We start from the raw sequence: 18,405 nt of genomic DNA, 5'->3' as shown, positions 1-18,405 counted from the left end.
GGAGCGAAAGGGACCGGGGCCGCGAGCCATTGGCTGCGACGGGCGAGCCGCGCGCTGCCTCAGGACCGGGAGGAGGCGCTTAGGAGTTTTGCAAAGGGCAAGAAACGCACGAAGAAGCCTCCAAGCTCTCCCAACTTCCATCCAATCCCAATAAGTTTGTGCCAAATAAAAAGGAGAAGCCTGGACGCAAAGTCCTTCTCCAGATCTCATACCTATCTATCGATCTTGATGCTGTGATCATTGTAAATGGGGGGGGGGGGGGAAATAGGGCACCAACAGGGCTGTGCGTTAAAGGTTGCGGTTATAAAATGACATTGCTTTGCTTTATTTATATTTGTTTTTATTACACGTCCATCATTCCCACCTTCCCTGTGAGGTGCTAATATTTTAGCATCGCCACAGCCCTATGAGGTAGTTGAGGCTGCAAGATGGCAATGGGGCCAAGGTAGTTGAGTGGTGATTTGAACCCTGGTGTCCTAGTCCAGCACTCTAACCACTGCACTGGATTGGCTCTACTTTCTTTCAAATCAAATTTTCCACATTTTTGTTCTGATTTGGTTACCAAGTTTGATTTTTGTTGTGATCACTATGCAGGCTTACAGATGGAGGCTTAATCTGCAAAGTTGTTGTTAACAGGCTTTTTCTTTACACACTGGCCTTCCCTTCAGAAATGGAAAATCAGGATTAAATGGGGAAATGTTGTTGCTGGAATGATCTCACGTGGATACTGTAAAAAACTTGCAAGTATGAAGTCTACTAATGCCTAATAAACAAGCATTCTGGAAGTGCCCTGGTTGCTTTTCTCATGTTTTGTTCTAGTGCCTTGAATTTCATTGTTTGTTTTCGAAACATAGAAGTTTTCATGCTAAAAATGGTGCCATCTTGATTATTATGTGGTGCTGACATATGAGCCAACTCCTAAGAGACTTCATCCCCCTTAAAATATTTGAGAGGGCTGCCCCCCAAAGTTGATGAGCATTGTCACTCACATGGTATGTGTGTGCCACGTCTTGTGGTCAATTATGCGGGGAGGGGCTTACTTGCCCCACAATATTTTATTCAAGTTGGCACCCCTGAAGTTCTCTTACTATGAAGTTCTCTTAATTATTATTATTAACCATCCATTAACACAAAGTCTTAGTCTGCCTATGTCTAAAGTACATACAGATAATTTCTGAGACTTTAGCTATTTTATTTTGTAAAAAGTTTTTAAGCCACATATAACTGTAAGGTTAAAAAAACGTGTTTGAGTTTCAGCTCAACTCTTAAAATATTAGTTTTTCCTCCTTTTTATTTAATCAACAGACTTCTGCATGCTTGGCCTATAGAAAAATTGTCCATTGCTGTTGATTTTTACTTAAGAAAATGTCAGTGGCTTGTTCATATTCCAAGCTACGAAAAATTGACTCACTGATTCAGTCAGGTTTTACCATTTGTTCATAAACAGCACAGAAGACCCACTGTATTTCAAAAACGGTTCTGAGTCAGTATTTTTAGGAAGGAACCAAAGCTGCCATTCTCAAATAACTTACTCTGGATCAAACCCCCTCTATGACTTCAGTGAATCAAGTGAGATGAAGATCACAGCTATGCAGCAGCAATCCCTGAACATTTACACTCGCATCACCCTGTTGGAAGTCACAGCATAAGAAACTACTTTATATTGAGTCAGGCCATTGGTTCATTTAGCCCCCCACTGATTACAATTCAGCTAGAGATACCAGGAATTGAATCTACGACTCTGAATGCAAGAGACCTGCACCATTTAAAATAAGCAACTAACAGCCTAATCACATTACTATTTGGTTATGTGGTAACTGTTGCATATTGGCTGATAGCTTCTAGTGAGCTGATCGTTGTATACATCCACCATGCCAATGGCACACTTTGGGCTCTCAAATTTGAGCGGTGCCCTGTGCAACTCTAAAATTTGGCATGCCCAGTGGCCAAACCAGTCACATTACCCTAAAATCACTTCTGACCATGCTCAAAGAGTTTTGCAAAGCACTACAAATGTTGCTTATTTCTTAGTGTTTGCAAAACCTATGGCCTGTGAGCCGACATTCACATGCTTACCAGTGCTTTTCTACTGCTACCATGTTTATTATTATTATTAATTATTATTTTATTTGTGTGCTGCCCATCTGACTAGGTTGCCCCAGCCACTTTAGGCAGCTCTCAACAAAATATTAAAAACACAATAAAACCTCAAACATAAAAAACTTCCCTGTACAGGGCTGCCTTCAGATGCCTTCAAATGTCATATAGTTGTTTATCTGTTTGACATCTGATGAGAGGGCATTCAACAGGGTGGATGCAACTTCTGAGAAAGCCCTCTGCCTGATTCCTTGTTACTTCATTTATTGTAGTGATGGAACTGCCAGAAGGCCCTAGGAGCTGGACCTCAGTGTCTGGGGTTGAGACACTCCTTCAGGTATACAGGGCCAAGACCGTTTAGGGCTTTCTAGGTCAGTGCCAATACTTTGAATTGTGCTTGGAAACGTACTGGGAGCCAATGTAGATATTTTAGGACTGCTGTTGTATGGTTCTGGCAACCACTCCCAGTCTCCAGTCCAGTTGGTGCATTCTGGATTAGTTGTCACTTTCAAAGGTAGAACACATTGCAATAGTCCAAGTGGGAGAAAACCAGAGCATGTATTACTTTGGCGAGACAGGGCTCAGGTAGGTAGGGTCTTAGCTGTTGTACAAGGTGGAGCTGGTAGACAGCTGTCCTGTACACAGAATTGACCTGTGCTTCCATGGACAGCTGTGAGTCCTAAATGACTCCAAGGTTGAACACGTAGTCCTTTAGTGGCACAGTTACCCCATTCAGGTCCAGGGTGTCCCCCACACCTGCCTGGCCCCCAGAAACAGTACTTCTGTCTTGTTGGGATTCCACCTCAATCCATTAACAACCATCCACCCTCCAACTGCCTCCAGGCACTCACATAGGATGTATTTACTGTTCTTGATAGATATTTACAAGCTATTTACCCATTTCTTGGTTCTGTAACTGTGCAAACAAGGTGCTAGATGTTGTTGCACTGAATTTAGCAGCAATGGAGTTCCTCCTTAGGCAGGCCTGACTACAGCTTAATTCACATTGTAATTTTTCTGATGTAAGCATTAATTGGACTACACTAGGAAACATTAATACTTGTGTCAGAAAAGTGTTGGGCGACTAAAATCTTCAAGGGCAAAGGCTTATTGTATTCTATTTTTTGAAAAAAGTAGGGTGGCTTGGTTACCAAAATGAGCATAGTTACAATGGAAGAACTGGAAGGCAGCAGACGAGCCTTACTGGAGAGACGGAATATAAAGGACAAGAGTGTGGCATACATGAAAGCAGAAATTTACAGAGCAACCATATACATATCTACACAGAGTTCAGTGAGACTTACTCCTAGGTAACTGTGTATAGGACTTCAGCCTTAGGCAGGCATAAAAAGCTAAGAAGTCCGCATATGCAGAGTAGCAGTTTGGTGTGTAATATATCAAAGAGACAGTGCAGAGAGGCTTAGGAAGAGAAGTGACATGGCAGAGTTTTGGAAAAGATGATTTTAGCAGAGGCATTCTTTACTGCTTAGATAAGGTAGCAATACTCAAATCACTGATTTGGGACTTTCTACATCACTTTTTTCCTATATGAGTATTAATGCTGCAAAAATTCAAAGAAAGTTACCCAGAATTTTCAATCCTTTCTCTCTAGAAAGTACATATTTCAATTTCAATGTTGTGGGAACATAATCTCTATAACCAGGCCTTTGGCTCATTGAACACTGAACATTAAACATGTTTGTGGGAGTGAGGTTATTGGCTTTTGTTCTTGTTTTATTATGTATTTTGTGTTGTCATTTTGTATTTATATGTCATTTTTCAGCCCATACCATGGCCAATGCCATCTAACAATTTGTCTTATTTTTTATCCTGTCCAAATATTCTCTGTAGCATCACATCAATTGTTGTTGAGCTTTCCTGTGTATTGACATACTAGATCAACAGGACTCCCCTGCTTTTTAATCCCCATAGTCTTTTAGGTTGCTTTTGTTACTTTTCCTGACATGTATATGAAGTTCTGTGTTTGGAAACAATCCACAAAGATACATGCAAAGCTTAGCTTGTAATTGTCAAGCATGTGTTTATTTAATTCAACAGAAATGTGAAAAACAGCTGGATATTTTTGGGTGTTCTTTGGTTGTCTCACTTCTGAAGCCCTGAAGTTTCTATATCCATGGTGGGCAAGGGTTTAGGTGAAAAATAAATCTTACTAAATCTCAGACTCCAGGAAAAGGGGTTTTACTGAAACCACAAAATATTTCAAGTCTCTCTGTAAAGTCTATAAACTCTCCATAAAAATCCTTAACTGTTGGTAACACTGACTCAATACAATATGGTACAAGGAATATTTGTGCTTCTGAAATAATATTCCTTCTGCCTCCAGGTGCAATAAACATTAATTTGTCCAAATATTCTCTCTTAAAAATAGCAGTTTTCATTCTGAATGAACTACCCATTCTGAAAACAAAGAGAACTTGAAAATTAGTTGTGCAGCAAAGAACTTTGCATCTGCTTACAAAGTGCCTCAAAAAGGTTTCCAAAACCTTTCTGAATATTAGATTCTTAAAGATGAAATAATGAGACTTTTATGAAATTAAAAGCCTCACAGCTTTAATAACATGTAAATAAAGTTTACACCATCTGTTATCTCAGAATGCCTATCCAGTAAAGTGCTTTCGAGATGAGTGCATTGCTGTTTCTATAGTAGCCCAATTGAGCTAATTCTGGGATGTGTGAAAGTACTTTACAAATGAGGCTGTATTGTACTTGCAGACATGAATACCACAAAATACATACGCCTGGCAGCAGGTGGGAATGGTGCATGAACACTTAAAATGCTTTTTTTGTTAGCAAACTACAGGGAGCTGCAATTGGGCAAATTTTAGAATGGTGCAGGTGTGTATTTTAACATAGAAACCATGAAGGGTTGCCACCTTTGTTCTGGCAAAATACAGGACAGGGTAGGGTGGATGATTTTTTTTCTCTTCATCTGGTGCTGAAGTGACTTCAGAACAATCTACTGCAGTCTATCAGGATGCCCCTCTTAAATTTGTCACATGCACACGCACACATACACATGAATTTGTAAATCTCAGGGGGAACTACCCTGAGACCTCCAGGTATAGGGTGGTATATAAATTCAATAAATAAAAAATAAATAAAAATAAAATCTGTCTGTTTTTGGCTACCTAGAACTTAAATACATGAACATGCATTTGGAGAGGGTCCCTAACTTGGCAGAGAGAGATCTGAAATACAGGACAAAACTATCAATACAGGACATAACATTTTACATTAAAATATGGAGCAATCCTGTATTATACAGGACAGGTAGCAACCCTAAACCATGGCACATCTCAGGTGCTCTCAGTAACTGTGTCACATAGCATAAATACAAGAGAGAGAAAATATATTTATGGACTGGAGGTGGGGGAGCTAAGAACATAGCGTCTCTTTGTACCAGCCTTACCAAGGATTGCATCCTTAGTTGCAATGAAAGCCACAATCCTATGTACCTTATTTGGAAGCCCTACTGAACTCCGTGGGTCTTACTCCAAAGTAAACAGGCATAGGCCCTGGCTGCTATTATCCACACTCCTAGTAGGGTAGAAAAGACACAAGAGACCACAGTTCCTTAATAGTTGTAATGTGCTTTTTTTTTAACGTCAGGTGTAGGTTGCATAACAATTTTGCATAACTATTTGGGAATAAGCCCCGCTGAGATCAAGGTTTAGTTTTGAATAAAGAAGGTTAGGATTCCAAATTTGTCTTTGTCGGGATTATGCTGCGTTTTTCTGCTTGCAACGGATTTGTAAGGCAAGGTGCGGATCCATTAATGGAGCAAGTAAGAAGGCAGCTATTTTTATTTATTTAATCTGAAATTAACCCTTTGGCCAAACAACAGCTAGGAAGTTCATGGAGGTGGGCTTTTTTGGGTTTTGGTTTTGCACTACCAAACCTTCGTTTTTCAACGCCAATGCTCTGCCCTAATAAATTATAAATAAATATGAGCACTGTAGCTTCACTCTCCAACATTTGCCCCACAATCACCACAAGAAAGTATATCAAAGCCGTTGTAGGGCTGGGTATGTGCGCCGCTGCTCTTGCCCTGAGGCCGCGCAGTCAGCGACAGGCGCTCGATGTAGCCGCTGGAACACGTAGAAAACGTAAAAAGGGCGGAGCATCCCGCTCGGGCCTCTTCTTCGCCCCGCCCATGCCGAAGGGCGGACACTCCGCGAGGAGGGGAAGGGCGGGGCCGCGGGCGGAGCTTCGTGAGGGCAAAGGGTTTGCCGCGTCCAATATGGCGCCCGCCATGGAGTTGAGCTGCTGGGGCGGTGATTGGGGGTTGCCGTCCGTGCACGCAGAGTGCCTCGTTGTCATGGTAACGGCGGGTTTGACGGGTTTGCGCGGGCGGGCGAAGGCCTAGATTCGGGTGTGAGGGGGGGGACGGAGAGAGGCTTGTGAGGAGCCGCCACAATGGATTGCACCTGGGGAGGAAAGCCTCAAACATTTCCAGTGTTGAAGGGGGAAGGATTTCACGTATATATATTTATGCATTTTTATTTTTATTTTAATATACAAAGGAGTTTCCAACCTGCTTTTTAAAGAGCCTTTCAAAAGTGGTGTATACATTCTGGAAATAAGCAATATCCGGCACTTAACTCTGGTATGAAATGTTGTGGATCAGAGAGCCCACTTCATGGGATGGATCCGACATGGTGTGGTGCTAGTACACGAGAGTTAATGTCACAGTAAAAAATTAATCCTGGAGGTGTATGTGCTTGCTGTAGCGGACTGTGGCTGCAGCAGTGTTGCACATTTACCCGTGAGTCACCCCACTGGACAGAGTGAGGCTTAACTTCTGAGTGAAAATGCATAGGATTGTGCTGTAATGCAGCTGTCTCTAGGACACACTACTATGTGCAATCGAGCACCCAAAAGATAATATAGAAATGTCCCATCAGAAAACCTTTATTGTCTATAAGGACAATTTCATTTAAATCCTGAAAATCTTTTTTTAAGCACTTGGGTTTCACATATCTTCATGAGTAGGAGGAATAGAAAATGAATATAGGTTGCGTCTCCTTTCAGAGTCCACTCTTACAGCAACACTTCAAGACAGGCATTTGTTTTTTAAAAAATAAAGTTCAGCATTTGTGACTACTGAGATGTTAACTTATCACTTGTGCATATTGTCACAGACTTATTCTGTTCACCCACATCTTTTTAAAAGAGAAAGCAAGCTGATATGTATTAAAAATGGTAATTTGAGAATGGTCCATGGATATCTCCGATTGCTTTAAAGTTGTCTGTACTGTACGTCTTTTAAAAAATAGTTTGCATGTAGTACTAAGTTTTCACACCTCACTGGGTCCTTCTGCCGCCACACTATCTAGAGCGAAATCATAGTTTTGCTGAGTATGAAGTGTGAACTTGGGCTTGTGGCATATATTAACAATATAGGTTGATCTCAGCCCAATTCCAGCTCTGTTTTTGTGCATGTAGTGGAATGTAACAGCTAGTGGTCACATCCAGTCAAATCAAAGAGAGTTTTACAGATAAATAGCTACATGTACCTTATATACCCATGAGCTGCGGGGCTGGAAAGGATTTCCTTGGGTAGAACTAGGTCAGTGTATTTTAAAACTAGTAATGTTTTCCCATAATTCATGCTGAGAAACCTGTGACCTTCAAGATGTTATTGGATTCCAGTTCCCTTCAGCCCCAGCCAACATAGCCTATTCATCATAGATAACATAAGTTGAAATCCAACAACCCCAGGAGAGCCCCAATTTTTTTCCAGCACTGTCTTAGCTCCTCTTGGTCCCATAGCCAACTGACATCCCATTGAAGTCCATAGTAAATTGTCCATTAATTGTGACAGTTGAATGTTGCATTTAATGTTGATTATGGCAGTGTCATAATATGACTGTGCACCCTGAGCTTTTGAGATGAGTCAGGTTAAAAATCAAATAAGTAGCTTCTTTACCTAACATTGAGGTTGTCAAAATTCTGAAGAATAAAACATTGAGTTTAATTATTTTGTAACTTTCATTGCAGGCTTATGCCAGGTTTTGTGGTGCACCATTGAAAGTGAATGTTATAGATCATTTGTGGAGAGCACCAAGAGGTATTGCTTTAACATTTTACGTGTATATATTTGCATTTTAGGTCGCATCTTAAGCAGTGGTTACATCAGAAGCAGCTCCTGGGAAAGGGAGGTGCCACAGATCTGGCTTCACTGCTATGTACTGGGATGGACAAGGGGCAGTGGCCAGGGTGGTGTGGGCACAGTGACAGTTCCAGTCCAGTGCTCCTGCCAGTGTGCCCAAACCAACCCTGACCCTCTGTCACACCATCTGGGGATGCAGCAGCCCTACCTCCCTGCATATTCTGGGTTACATGCATACATAAAGGTAAAGGGTAAAGGGACCGCTGACCATTAGGTCCAGTCGTGACCAACTCTGGGGTTGTGGCGCTCATCTTGCTTCATTGGCTGAGGGAGCCGGCGTACAGCTTCCAGATCATGTGGCCAGCATGACTATGCCGCTTCTGGTGAACCAGAGCAGCGCACGGAAACACCGTTTACCTTCCCACCGGAGCGGTACCTATTTATCTACTTGCACTTTGACGTGCTTTCGAACTGCTAGGTTGGCAGCAGCAGGAACCGAGCAACGGGAGCTCACCCCGTTGCGGGGATTCGAACTGCCCTCCTTCTGATAAGCAAGTCCTAGGCTCTGTGGTTTAACCCACAGCACCACCCGCGTCCCTTACATACATACATAACTATGTACAAACAGGAAGATCCTCATCCCTAGCTTACAACCCAGTCTTACTTTCCGTTGTGCAAAGCCAAGAGTGGATCATATCAGATGAAATTCAGTTCAGTGTGAGCATTACATTCCAAGCTATGTGTTGCAACTATTGCAGCAAAAGACCTAGGATGTTTGAACAGGGAACAACTTAAGGGAGTGCAGTTGCACTGTGAAAGGCCTTTTATGAATCAAATGTGGGTGTAGCGGAATGATACTGGATGATGAAGTAACAGTGCTTAGCGTCATCTGATCTTTGTCAGCAGGATGAAGGATCACCCCTAGCCTTCTTATGTTGAAGCTACAAAATAAGGCAATTTTTAATGAGTGGCAAAAGTGAAAGCTTATATGCACCAATCCTTGGTATTGAGCTGATCAGAATTCTTACATGAGCAAATTTAAACACCTTTTATGTTAGCATTAATAGGGTTGTTTTTATTGCATTATTTTGACTGATCATTTATTTTTAGGGAGTGTACCATTGCTGATATCGAATGACACCGTTATTTCTCAGCCAGCAAAAATACTAAACTTCTTAAGAAAGCAGGTGAGTTTCCGTAAATAGTATCTCAGATCTAGTAAGTTAAATCTTTAAAGATTAGCGAATCTCTAACTTTCATTTCAAAAGCTTTGTGAGATTTGAGGGTAAATTACTTGTGCTTTTGTTTGCTTCTTTATTTACAAAAAAGGGAATAAAATGTGTCTTTCACTTGATTAAGGAATTTTTTTCCCCTTCCTTAATTTTAACATTAGAAATTCAGTTGCTGGCTAGCCTGGAAGTTTCACTGAAGACTGGAAAATCAAGGAAATGACAGCTGAAAAATCAGGATATTGAGGCAGAATTCTTAAAACTGTTTCCAAAGACTAAGGAACATTCTGGAGAGAGGACACCTTTGCTAGGGTTTGACTGCCACCTCTCCCTCTCCTGTTAAGGTATGAGAACAAACAAAATGTGTCCCAAGAAATCTATAGTCTACCAGTCAATTGAACTCCGCCAGCCAGATTCAATACTACTTGAACTCTTTGAGGGTTGGGGTTTTTTTTACAATCAAGCAGTATATAAATAGTGTGAAATAAAATAATAAATAAAACTCACTGCAATCATTCTCTTCTACCATATGTGAGTGCATGGAAATCAACCTGTAAAGGGGATCCCCACCTCAGCGAAGCAGAACTTTGTTGTGCCATTCAAGCCACAGCAGTGCCTGTACCCTCTGTCATAGCCAGGCAGGAGCTAATGCTTTTTACAAAACAATCCCACAGGCTACTTGTCCTTTCGCTCTGAATATGGCAAAATTTCAGCTTCTGTTGACAGCACCCTGCATAGGCAAGCTCAGGAGCGCCCTATGCAATGCACAGAAAGGCTTCTGTGTAAGGTGAAATGCTTGGCTGATAGAGCTTTCAGGCATTGCTGCATCTTGACTGATACTCCAACATCAGGGACAGGGAGGAAAAGGTTCTCCTTGGATCCTACAGAGAGCCATTCCACAAGATCTCTTGTCTATATATTCACTAGGAGATCAGGATTGTAGCTCATAAATTCACAACTCTTTCAGATTCTGTTTGTACAATAAAAGAGCCAAACAGGAGCACAAGTAAATTTTATATTTTAGGGGAATAGAGATGCATTTTTAAACTCCATTTTTCAGGATTCACCATGACTAAGAGCAGTTTAAATAGAAAGGGCATGCACACCTTAACTAAAGTGCAAGTTGATTTTGTTAAAATATCCCCATTAGTTTGACTTCAGGCAGATTGATCTTAATTCTAAGTGCCTCTGTAACTTCAGCAGTTAACACTATTATTAAACATTGAAACCATTAACTTGGAGGAAAAGTTAAGAGTTTAATTTTATTATTTATTGCTTTTCTGTTTTTTGAAACTGAATATATAATTCACTTTTTACAGGAACCTTCAATTGTTGGCTTTATTTTCTCTTTGGAAAGTTTCATATGACTGCTTGCTGCATTAATGTATTGCCTTTTTCACTGGCAGAAATATAATGCTGATTATGAGTTGTCTACAAAAGAAGGAGCAGACACACTGGCGTACATTGCACTACTCGAAGAAAAATTACTTCCTGCTGTGGTAAGATACAGTTGTTGTTTGTGACCAAAGTTTTGCAGTGCCACCCACCAAAGTCAATAACATGCTTATTCAGCTCATTGAAATTAATGTGTCTTGAACTTCTTGTGTGTTCCCATGAGATGTCTTAGGAGTCAGTAATCACCATTAAAATCAGATATCTTTAAAATCAGCATTCATATTAAAGAGCTCAGTGACAATAGGAAGGCATCAGGAAGGCCACAGATTCCCCACCCCTGCTCTGTGGCTTTGTTCTCACAAACAGTAGACATGGTGGTAAACATCTGTCTGGGTTTTATTTCTTCACTCTGTAGATGAAGACTTACATAACTAAATTTTTCCTATACAGAAATTCTTTCCACAAAGAAAACTAGAAATAGATAAGATGAGTTCTAGTGTGGTTTTAATGAAAGTTGTATGTGATAAGCTTCTATTGCTCATATAAAAAGCACAACAACCTAAAAACAAAGTTAAACTAATCGAGCAGATGCAATATACAATAGCTCATTACCATTTCTGGGTAAACCTTGCACTAGATACAAAATGGCAGGAGAAGAACAGCCACAGACTTTCTTAGACCTTGACTTACCCATAATGTGCTAGGTTTTTATGTGAAGTTTTCAGTCTGCTATTTGTAAGGACTAGGCCAGTAACGTCACAGAAGTTCAGGTAATGGATAGAGGAGACTTGCAACTCATAGCAAGTATGTGTGTTATTTAAACTAGTTACTTTTCACTGTTCTGAAACACTGCTGACATGGTAGGAATAATTTAAATTTAATATAAATTGTTTCTTTAAAAATAATATGCTTGGTATACGTTGACTTTTCTAATTACCTCTATAATAATAATAAATTTTATTTATATCCTGCCCTCCCCAGCCGAAGCCGGGCTCAGGGCGGCTAACAACAATAAAACAGTACAAAAGTACAACACAAACAACACTCTAAAATCATTCATTATAAAATTAATTCAATATAGTGCAGTCCTATTCATGTCTACTCAGAAGAAGGCCACATTGAGTTCATTGGGACTTATTTTCATGTAAAAGTGTAGAGACATGCACTCTTATCGAGATCCGTCCTATTCATATTATTAACTAATTATTAAAAATGTGTTTGCATATCTGTAATAGTCTAATGTCTTAACTTTATTTCCACTCTGCTGATAAAATAACTTGGTTTTTGAACACTGAGACAGGCTTATTAGATCCCCCAAAATCTATTGGTAAACAAAAACAGGTTTGGTTTTTTTAGTAACAGGGAAGCTGATGTTCATTATCAAATGTTAACATTCTTTGTTATCATGATATAGCTGCACACTTTCTGGGTTGAAGCTGATAATTACTACAATGTGACAAAACCATGGTTTGCTTCAAGGATTCCATTTCCACTGAGTTGGTATCTGCCTAGAAAGATGTCTGGGGAAGCCCTTAATAGAATCTTGCTGACAAAAGGAGGGCCTCCGCTCTACAGTCTCACTGAAGTGGAAGCACAGGTATATTTTGCTTTATGAGTAATTTAGGCCTATAATCAATGCAGATGTACTAGAATTGGACACTAAATATGATGGTGCTTGTTTAAATACTTTTTGAGACAATAGATTTCTTCAAGGTAATGTTGGAAGGATCATTGAAGTTTACTGGTCCAACAACTTCCTTGATCAACCAGTGATTCAAAAGAAGGTTCGGGAGAGGGCGTTCCTGATTCTACTTCATTTTAGTGGCCACCTGAAATTTCCCATGCCTTATGTTATTGTTCTGGTTAACAAATTTGTCAACCCATGCAGATGGAAAGAACTAGTGTTTTACATTCTTTCTGCCTAGCATCTCTTCACTCATGTTTTGGGAAGGGACTGGTGTGGTTTATGCCAGGTGGACTGATTCTGCCCTCTTCTGCTGTAGTGCTCTGATGGATTGAATATTAGTTTTATGTTACAATGAAGTTTTTTTAAAAATTGAATACATTGTTTTAATTGTATTTTGTAAACTACTCTGGATCTTAACCAACGAAGGGTGGCATAATAAGGAAAGAAAGGAAGGAAGGAAGGAAGACATTTTGTTACTAGCTGAAGCTTTTGAACAGTTTTCAAAGACAAGCTCACATATTGCAGATTGCAGTAACTAATCCACAAGATGATCAAGGCATGGATAGCAAGCATAAGACCCTCATATTCCAGCAGGGTACAGAAATAACGTGGTCACATAGCGAACATGCTGGTGTTTGGAGGGAGACACTCTTGCAAACAAGTAAAAAAATAAGCCAGCATACAAAGGAGTGGCCACAGGCAGGTTATGTATATGTGTGGCCAAGGACACATAACAATTTCTCAAATATTGGGTTGTAGCCACTACATTTTACTCAGAGTACTCCCATTGAAATTACAGTTGTACCTTGGAAGTCATATGGAATCCGTTCTGGAAGTCCGTTTGACTTCCAAAACGTTCAGAAACCAAATTGTGGCTTCTGATTGGCTGTAGGAAGCTCCTGCAGCCAATCAGAAGCTGCAGAAGCCCCACCGGACATTCGGGTTTCAAAAAAACGTTCGCAAACCGGAACAATCACTTCTGGGTTTGCGGCGTTTGGGAGCCATAAAGGCCGACTTCCGGGGCGTTCGGGATATGACTGTAATGGACAATATTAATTTGGGTCCATTAATTTTCAGTGGATCTACTTTGAACAAAACATTGTTGGCTATAACTCATTATTTGGGGGTTATGTGTGTGCATATCTTTCAAACACTTAATTGAAGTAGTATGCTTTGGGTCTTATTTAATCTGGGTTGTGCCACAGAGATTCTTAGCTATCCATCATCCATGTACTAAATTAATTTGAGATGAACTCCTAGAAAAGGTGGTATGCAAATAAACTTTGATGTTTGTTTTAGATCTACAGAGATGCCAAGGAATGCCTGAATCTTCTATCAAACAGACTGGGGACGTCTCCATTTTTCTTTGGAAACATGTGAGTACAGAATGTTTACAGTGTTTGCAACATATGTGGTGTGGTACTATTAATGCCAAAATACTTGTGTATGCTTTCCGGTTTTCTTTTTCCTTGTGAACGAAACATAGATTTTTGGTATGTGTTCAAGTTTTAAAATCAGATGTCATTCTTCTAGTGCTTGTCAAACCACAGGGTGACCAATTAAATGTACTAGAGGCAAATAAAAATATGAACAAGAGCTCACCAGCAGTGAACTTGGCTTGCTCCTGGCTTTGCAAGTGAAATGACACATTTGCATGCTATGGAATTGATTGCTGGCTCAGCCATCAGTCTCCCCTTGTGCCTCAGGCAGGCAGTGTGATTTCTGTTCTTTTTTCTTTTTAATTAAAAGCACAGCCCTGTTTGTTTATCTATCATTTGTTGCTTTATTTTTTTAAAAAAATCAATTCGAAGTGCATTTTGTGCGGATGGGATAGTGGTAGATTCGCAGGTGCCAGCCAATCAGTCCTGTGCAAAGCTTGCCTCTGCTGCAGCCTTGAAGAATCAGGACTTTTTGGAGCTTGACCCTACAGAGGAATAGATAGGTTGCAGCTGAACACCCAACTTAACTGCCCTATACATGGTATGTCTTCGTTCCATTTGATTTGTTCCCTGCACAGTTGGTGACTGTTTTTTTTTTTAAAAAAAAAAAAACTTGGACAATGAAAACCAGACCAACGCCTGCCTTATTTACAGATTTTTATTTCTAAGAGCACATTGGCACATTGTTTTGGGGGGAGTCTTATCCTCATTGGATATACTGTACTGCAGCAAACCTTCCTGCTCCACAGGATGCCCATTTTCAAATTGTGTCAGTCTGTGTACCACCTGCACTTCAGACAGAAGAGAGGAGTCAATCACCTCAATTGTTGTTGCGATTCTGACCTTTCATGCCAAACACTGTTTTCCTTCTAAGAACTCATCTTATATTCTTTTTAAAAAATTACCACAGTGGTGGTCGTGGAAGCCACTTCAAGTGAGGCTCAATCAGTAATGCTGGCACAGGAAATAATTATGTGATTTGTCCTGCCTGTGTAGTTTTTGCATCAAAATGTTGCTGGAACAGCATGGAACTATTTGGCAGAAGAATGGGGTACAAATGCTCCAAATAAGCAATAAATAAGTAAATATCTATCCCAATGCAGATGTTGGGGTAATCTGTGAACCAAATCTGAGTTTTGTTGATGGCATGTGATCACCAAATATTCCATTTATCAGCTCCTGTATATCTGTAGCAAGGGAGCAGCTGAAACTATGACAGTGTTCAACATTAATGTCTCTAAACAGACTTGGGACATGACAGCAGCTGCTGTTTTGTAATTATATGTGCAGCCTGCAGGCAGTTGAATCTTGCTCATTGTCTAGTAAAATGGTATGCCATGAATATCTGTCTCTTTTATCCCATTAATGGAGATATTTTATGACAAAATGCAATCTTATTAAACTGCTGTGAAAATAAGAGACTATACCATATGTTGAGTCAAACATATTTTTAATCTTCCATCATGGGTTTAATTCCACATTAGCACTCATGTTATTTTGCTAAATACGAGTGTCTTCAAACACAGCTACACTTTGCTTGATATTTTTCTCTGTTTAGAAAGTGTCTTACAGAGTTTGATATATCCGTATCCCATGTTTGTTACCCCTAGGCCTACAACTCTTGATGCCTTTGTGTTTGGTTTTCTTGCTCCTCTTTATAAAGTACCGTTCCCCAAAACCCAGCTACAAGATCATTTGAAGCAACTTCCCAATTTATGTCACTTCTGTGATGACATTCTGATTTGCTACTTCAGATCAAACTTATCAGGTAAGCCATATGCTTCTCTTTCAGCATGTGTTATATTTTCATAAGTGGTATACCTATATTTGCACTGAATCTATACAGCTCTGGAAGTCTTACCATTTTAAATTTTCTCTGTTGTGGAATGGAGGTAGCAGAGGATTGGTTTGTGGTGGGGAGGTGAAATTGATTTTTCAGGCTTACCCATAGGCACTTGGTTGGCCACTGTAAGAACAGGTTGCTGGACTAGATGGGCCATTGACCTGATCCAGCATCTTCTTATGTTCTGTTCCCTGATGAAAATAAGGAAATGCTTTCTAAATGTAGTTTCAGTCCCTCCTAACTTTCTGTTTCTGTGTGCATTGCTTATTTAGGTGCCACTCCAGCAGGTCAAGACACAGTTGATGCAAATCTACAGAAACTCACACAGCTTGTAAACAAAGAATCCAACTTAATTGAAAAGGTCATTTTTGTTTCTGTCTTTTTGTATTTTTCTGATCTTCTTCTTGTTGATAACTAGGGACCAAATTAGGCATGACCATGGCAGTTCAATGTGTTTGGACCATTTGTGTCTAATCAAGTTGAAAGAGAGGATGGAAGTCATGAGTGAAGAGAATAAAACCTGTCCAGCTTTCCGATAGCTTGTTAACCCAAGTGTTTTCTCCCTCTGCCAAGCTGTGATGCTGAAGTTGCCCTTGGCTTAGCTTGAAGGAAAGCATTTGAGGAGCAGGGTTGCATTGGATGAAGGATAATTCTGCATTTCTCCCCGTTAGGTTCCATTTGCTTTAAAATCAGGGCCCCTCTTCCTAGTCACTGTCATGTAATCTTCAGATTAATTTTAGCAATTACATACTGTGAAATACTTGTTTCAGGGTATGCATATTATATTGCATACCTTAGAAAATTCATTTTCTTCAAAAGTGAGCTAGACAGCAGTACACAAGTCGCTTATATTTATTTCAGTAGGAGTATCAAGAATGAACCCTGGATTTCAACACTCATGTACAGAGTTGGAACATGGAATCTATTACCAGGCGCAAAAGATACTTAAGGAGATTGGCACTCATCACATCAGTTTACAACATGCTTTTTGAATATGACCGCCTACAATAATCTGACAAAATATTGCAAATTAAAATAATATGGCTGCATTTTGTTTTGATTGTTTCAGGTTCTATTGCTTCCATCAGAAATTAATTCATTTGCATTCCTACATCAATTGCATCTGAAGTGCCTTGTTTTCTTGAATGCATTTTTCTCAGCTGTAACAACTAGTGTGGTGGGGCATGGTGTTGCTGCAGCTTACCTGGATGGGCTGGGGTGGGGCATGGTGGCAGTGAGGTCAGGACTGAGCAAGTGCATCAGAAAGAGTGCTGGATTGGTTCCACTTGTGCACAGGCCCGACTCTCCCTCTGCTCTGCGCTACCCCAGCCCTGTTCAAGTAAATGCAGTGGCACCAGTGTCAGGAGGGCTTTTCCATCCTGCTCCACCAGCCGCTACTGTCTTACCAGTCCTTGCCTAATGGACTCTTTTTAGATGGTTGCCATCTTCACATAATGTTGGAAAATACTGGCAACTCATTATTGGTGTAATTTTACTTTTAATCTGTGTTCATATTAAACTCCTTTTCTAAAGCTGGATACCCTTAACAAACACCCTTACTAGATTTTGCCAGGAGTGTTGAAGAAGTTATTTTGAAGTGTTCTCCTAGAGTCATGTGAGATCTTCTTTTCAATGAGTGGCTTCTGTGCAGCTTCAGTATCATTTAAATGTTCCAGTCATACAGGTGGGGGCCAATTTTGTGCGTCTCACCCATGGAAGTGGCATTGTGCTGGAAGAGGGGAAGGCAGTTCCTATGAGAAAGACCCATGCACTGAACCCTTCCCATGTGATTAAGTCAGTTAAACATCATGCCTTTACAAAAAAAAAAAAAAAAAAAAAAAATCTCCTACATATTCACAGTAACATTTATGTGGTCCTGACTCTTGTTTATGTACGTATGATAGGTCAAGTAGTACACAATATGATAAATACATTTATGGATAAGTGAGAATTAGGCTTGCTAAGTGTAGTATGAAAGTTAAAATATCAAGGAATGATGAATCACATCCATGAGGAGTTCTCTTGAACATTCACATTGGTCTGGTCTCCTTGATCTCAGTTAGACTCCACTAGTGCATATCTAGAAAACAGCTTTGTAGAACACATTTCTGAATCTTTGTGAAGATTTTGTTATAGATATCTTCTTTAGATATATGAATTGCTATTTATGTTGTTTCTGCAGATGGATGATAACCTTCGTAAGAGTCCTCAGCACCCTCCGCGTAAGCTGACAACTCTCAAACTTTCTACAGGTGGGGAAGGAAATAGCTCACCAAACCGCTTATCACCCTGAGAGTTTTAGTTGTCATATTTATGTGTGTGATTAGAAGCTGACATCAAATCTGAACAATCTTTGCACTAATTCTGTAGGTACATGAAGCGAGGTAAAAATGTGAATTGGCAAATAGGCACAAGCACATTAATTTAACCAATGCTATCTATAGTCACATAAGGAACCAGTAAAAGTCTAAGTTAAGCACAGACAGAATTGTTGAGTAATTGTACAATGCCGTCACCATAAGTGCTGCATAATGCTTGTCTTTTAGGGTTAGTTGACCAAAAGCTAAGATTCCACTTTGGAA

The 18,405-nt window shown here is 40.1% G+C and overlaps 1 protein-coding gene across 2 annotated transcripts; it reads left to right on the top strand.

Moving 5' to 3' along the window:
• The first annotated feature begins 6,294 nt into the window (after nucleotides 1-6,294).
• On the top strand, nucleotides 6,295-18,165 carry MTX3 (metaxin 3). 2 transcript variants are annotated; one of them, XM_083404320.1, is made up of 9 exons: nucleotides 6,295-6,439; nucleotides 8,119-8,188; nucleotides 9,341-9,417; nucleotides 10,866-10,958; nucleotides 12,269-12,451; nucleotides 13,841-13,917; nucleotides 15,591-15,748; nucleotides 16,096-16,184; nucleotides 18,006-18,165. In XM_083404320.1, the coding sequence occupies exons 1-9, from the start codon at nucleotides 6,359-6,361 to the stop codon at nucleotides 18,114-18,116; spliced, it is 939 nt and encodes a 312-aa protein (XP_083260446.1). In that variant the 5' UTR covers nucleotides 6,295-6,358; the 3' UTR covers nucleotides 18,117-18,165. The 2 variants fall into 2 exon arrangements, with proteins under 2 accessions (XP_083260446.1, XP_083260447.1); XM_083404321.1 differs by lacking the exon at nucleotides 6,295-6,439 and adding an exon at nucleotides 6,486-6,597.
• The last annotated feature ends 240 nt before the right edge of the window (nucleotides 18,166-18,405 follow it).

The sequence above is a fragment of the Podarcis tiliguerta genome (assembly GCF_965153285.1).
Source record: "Podarcis tiliguerta genome assembly, chromosome: 11".
Classification (NCBI taxonomy): domain Eukaryota; kingdom Metazoa; phylum Chordata; class Lepidosauria; order Squamata; family Lacertidae; genus Podarcis; species Podarcis tiliguerta.
This window is presented reverse-complemented; position numbering and strand designations above follow the sequence as displayed.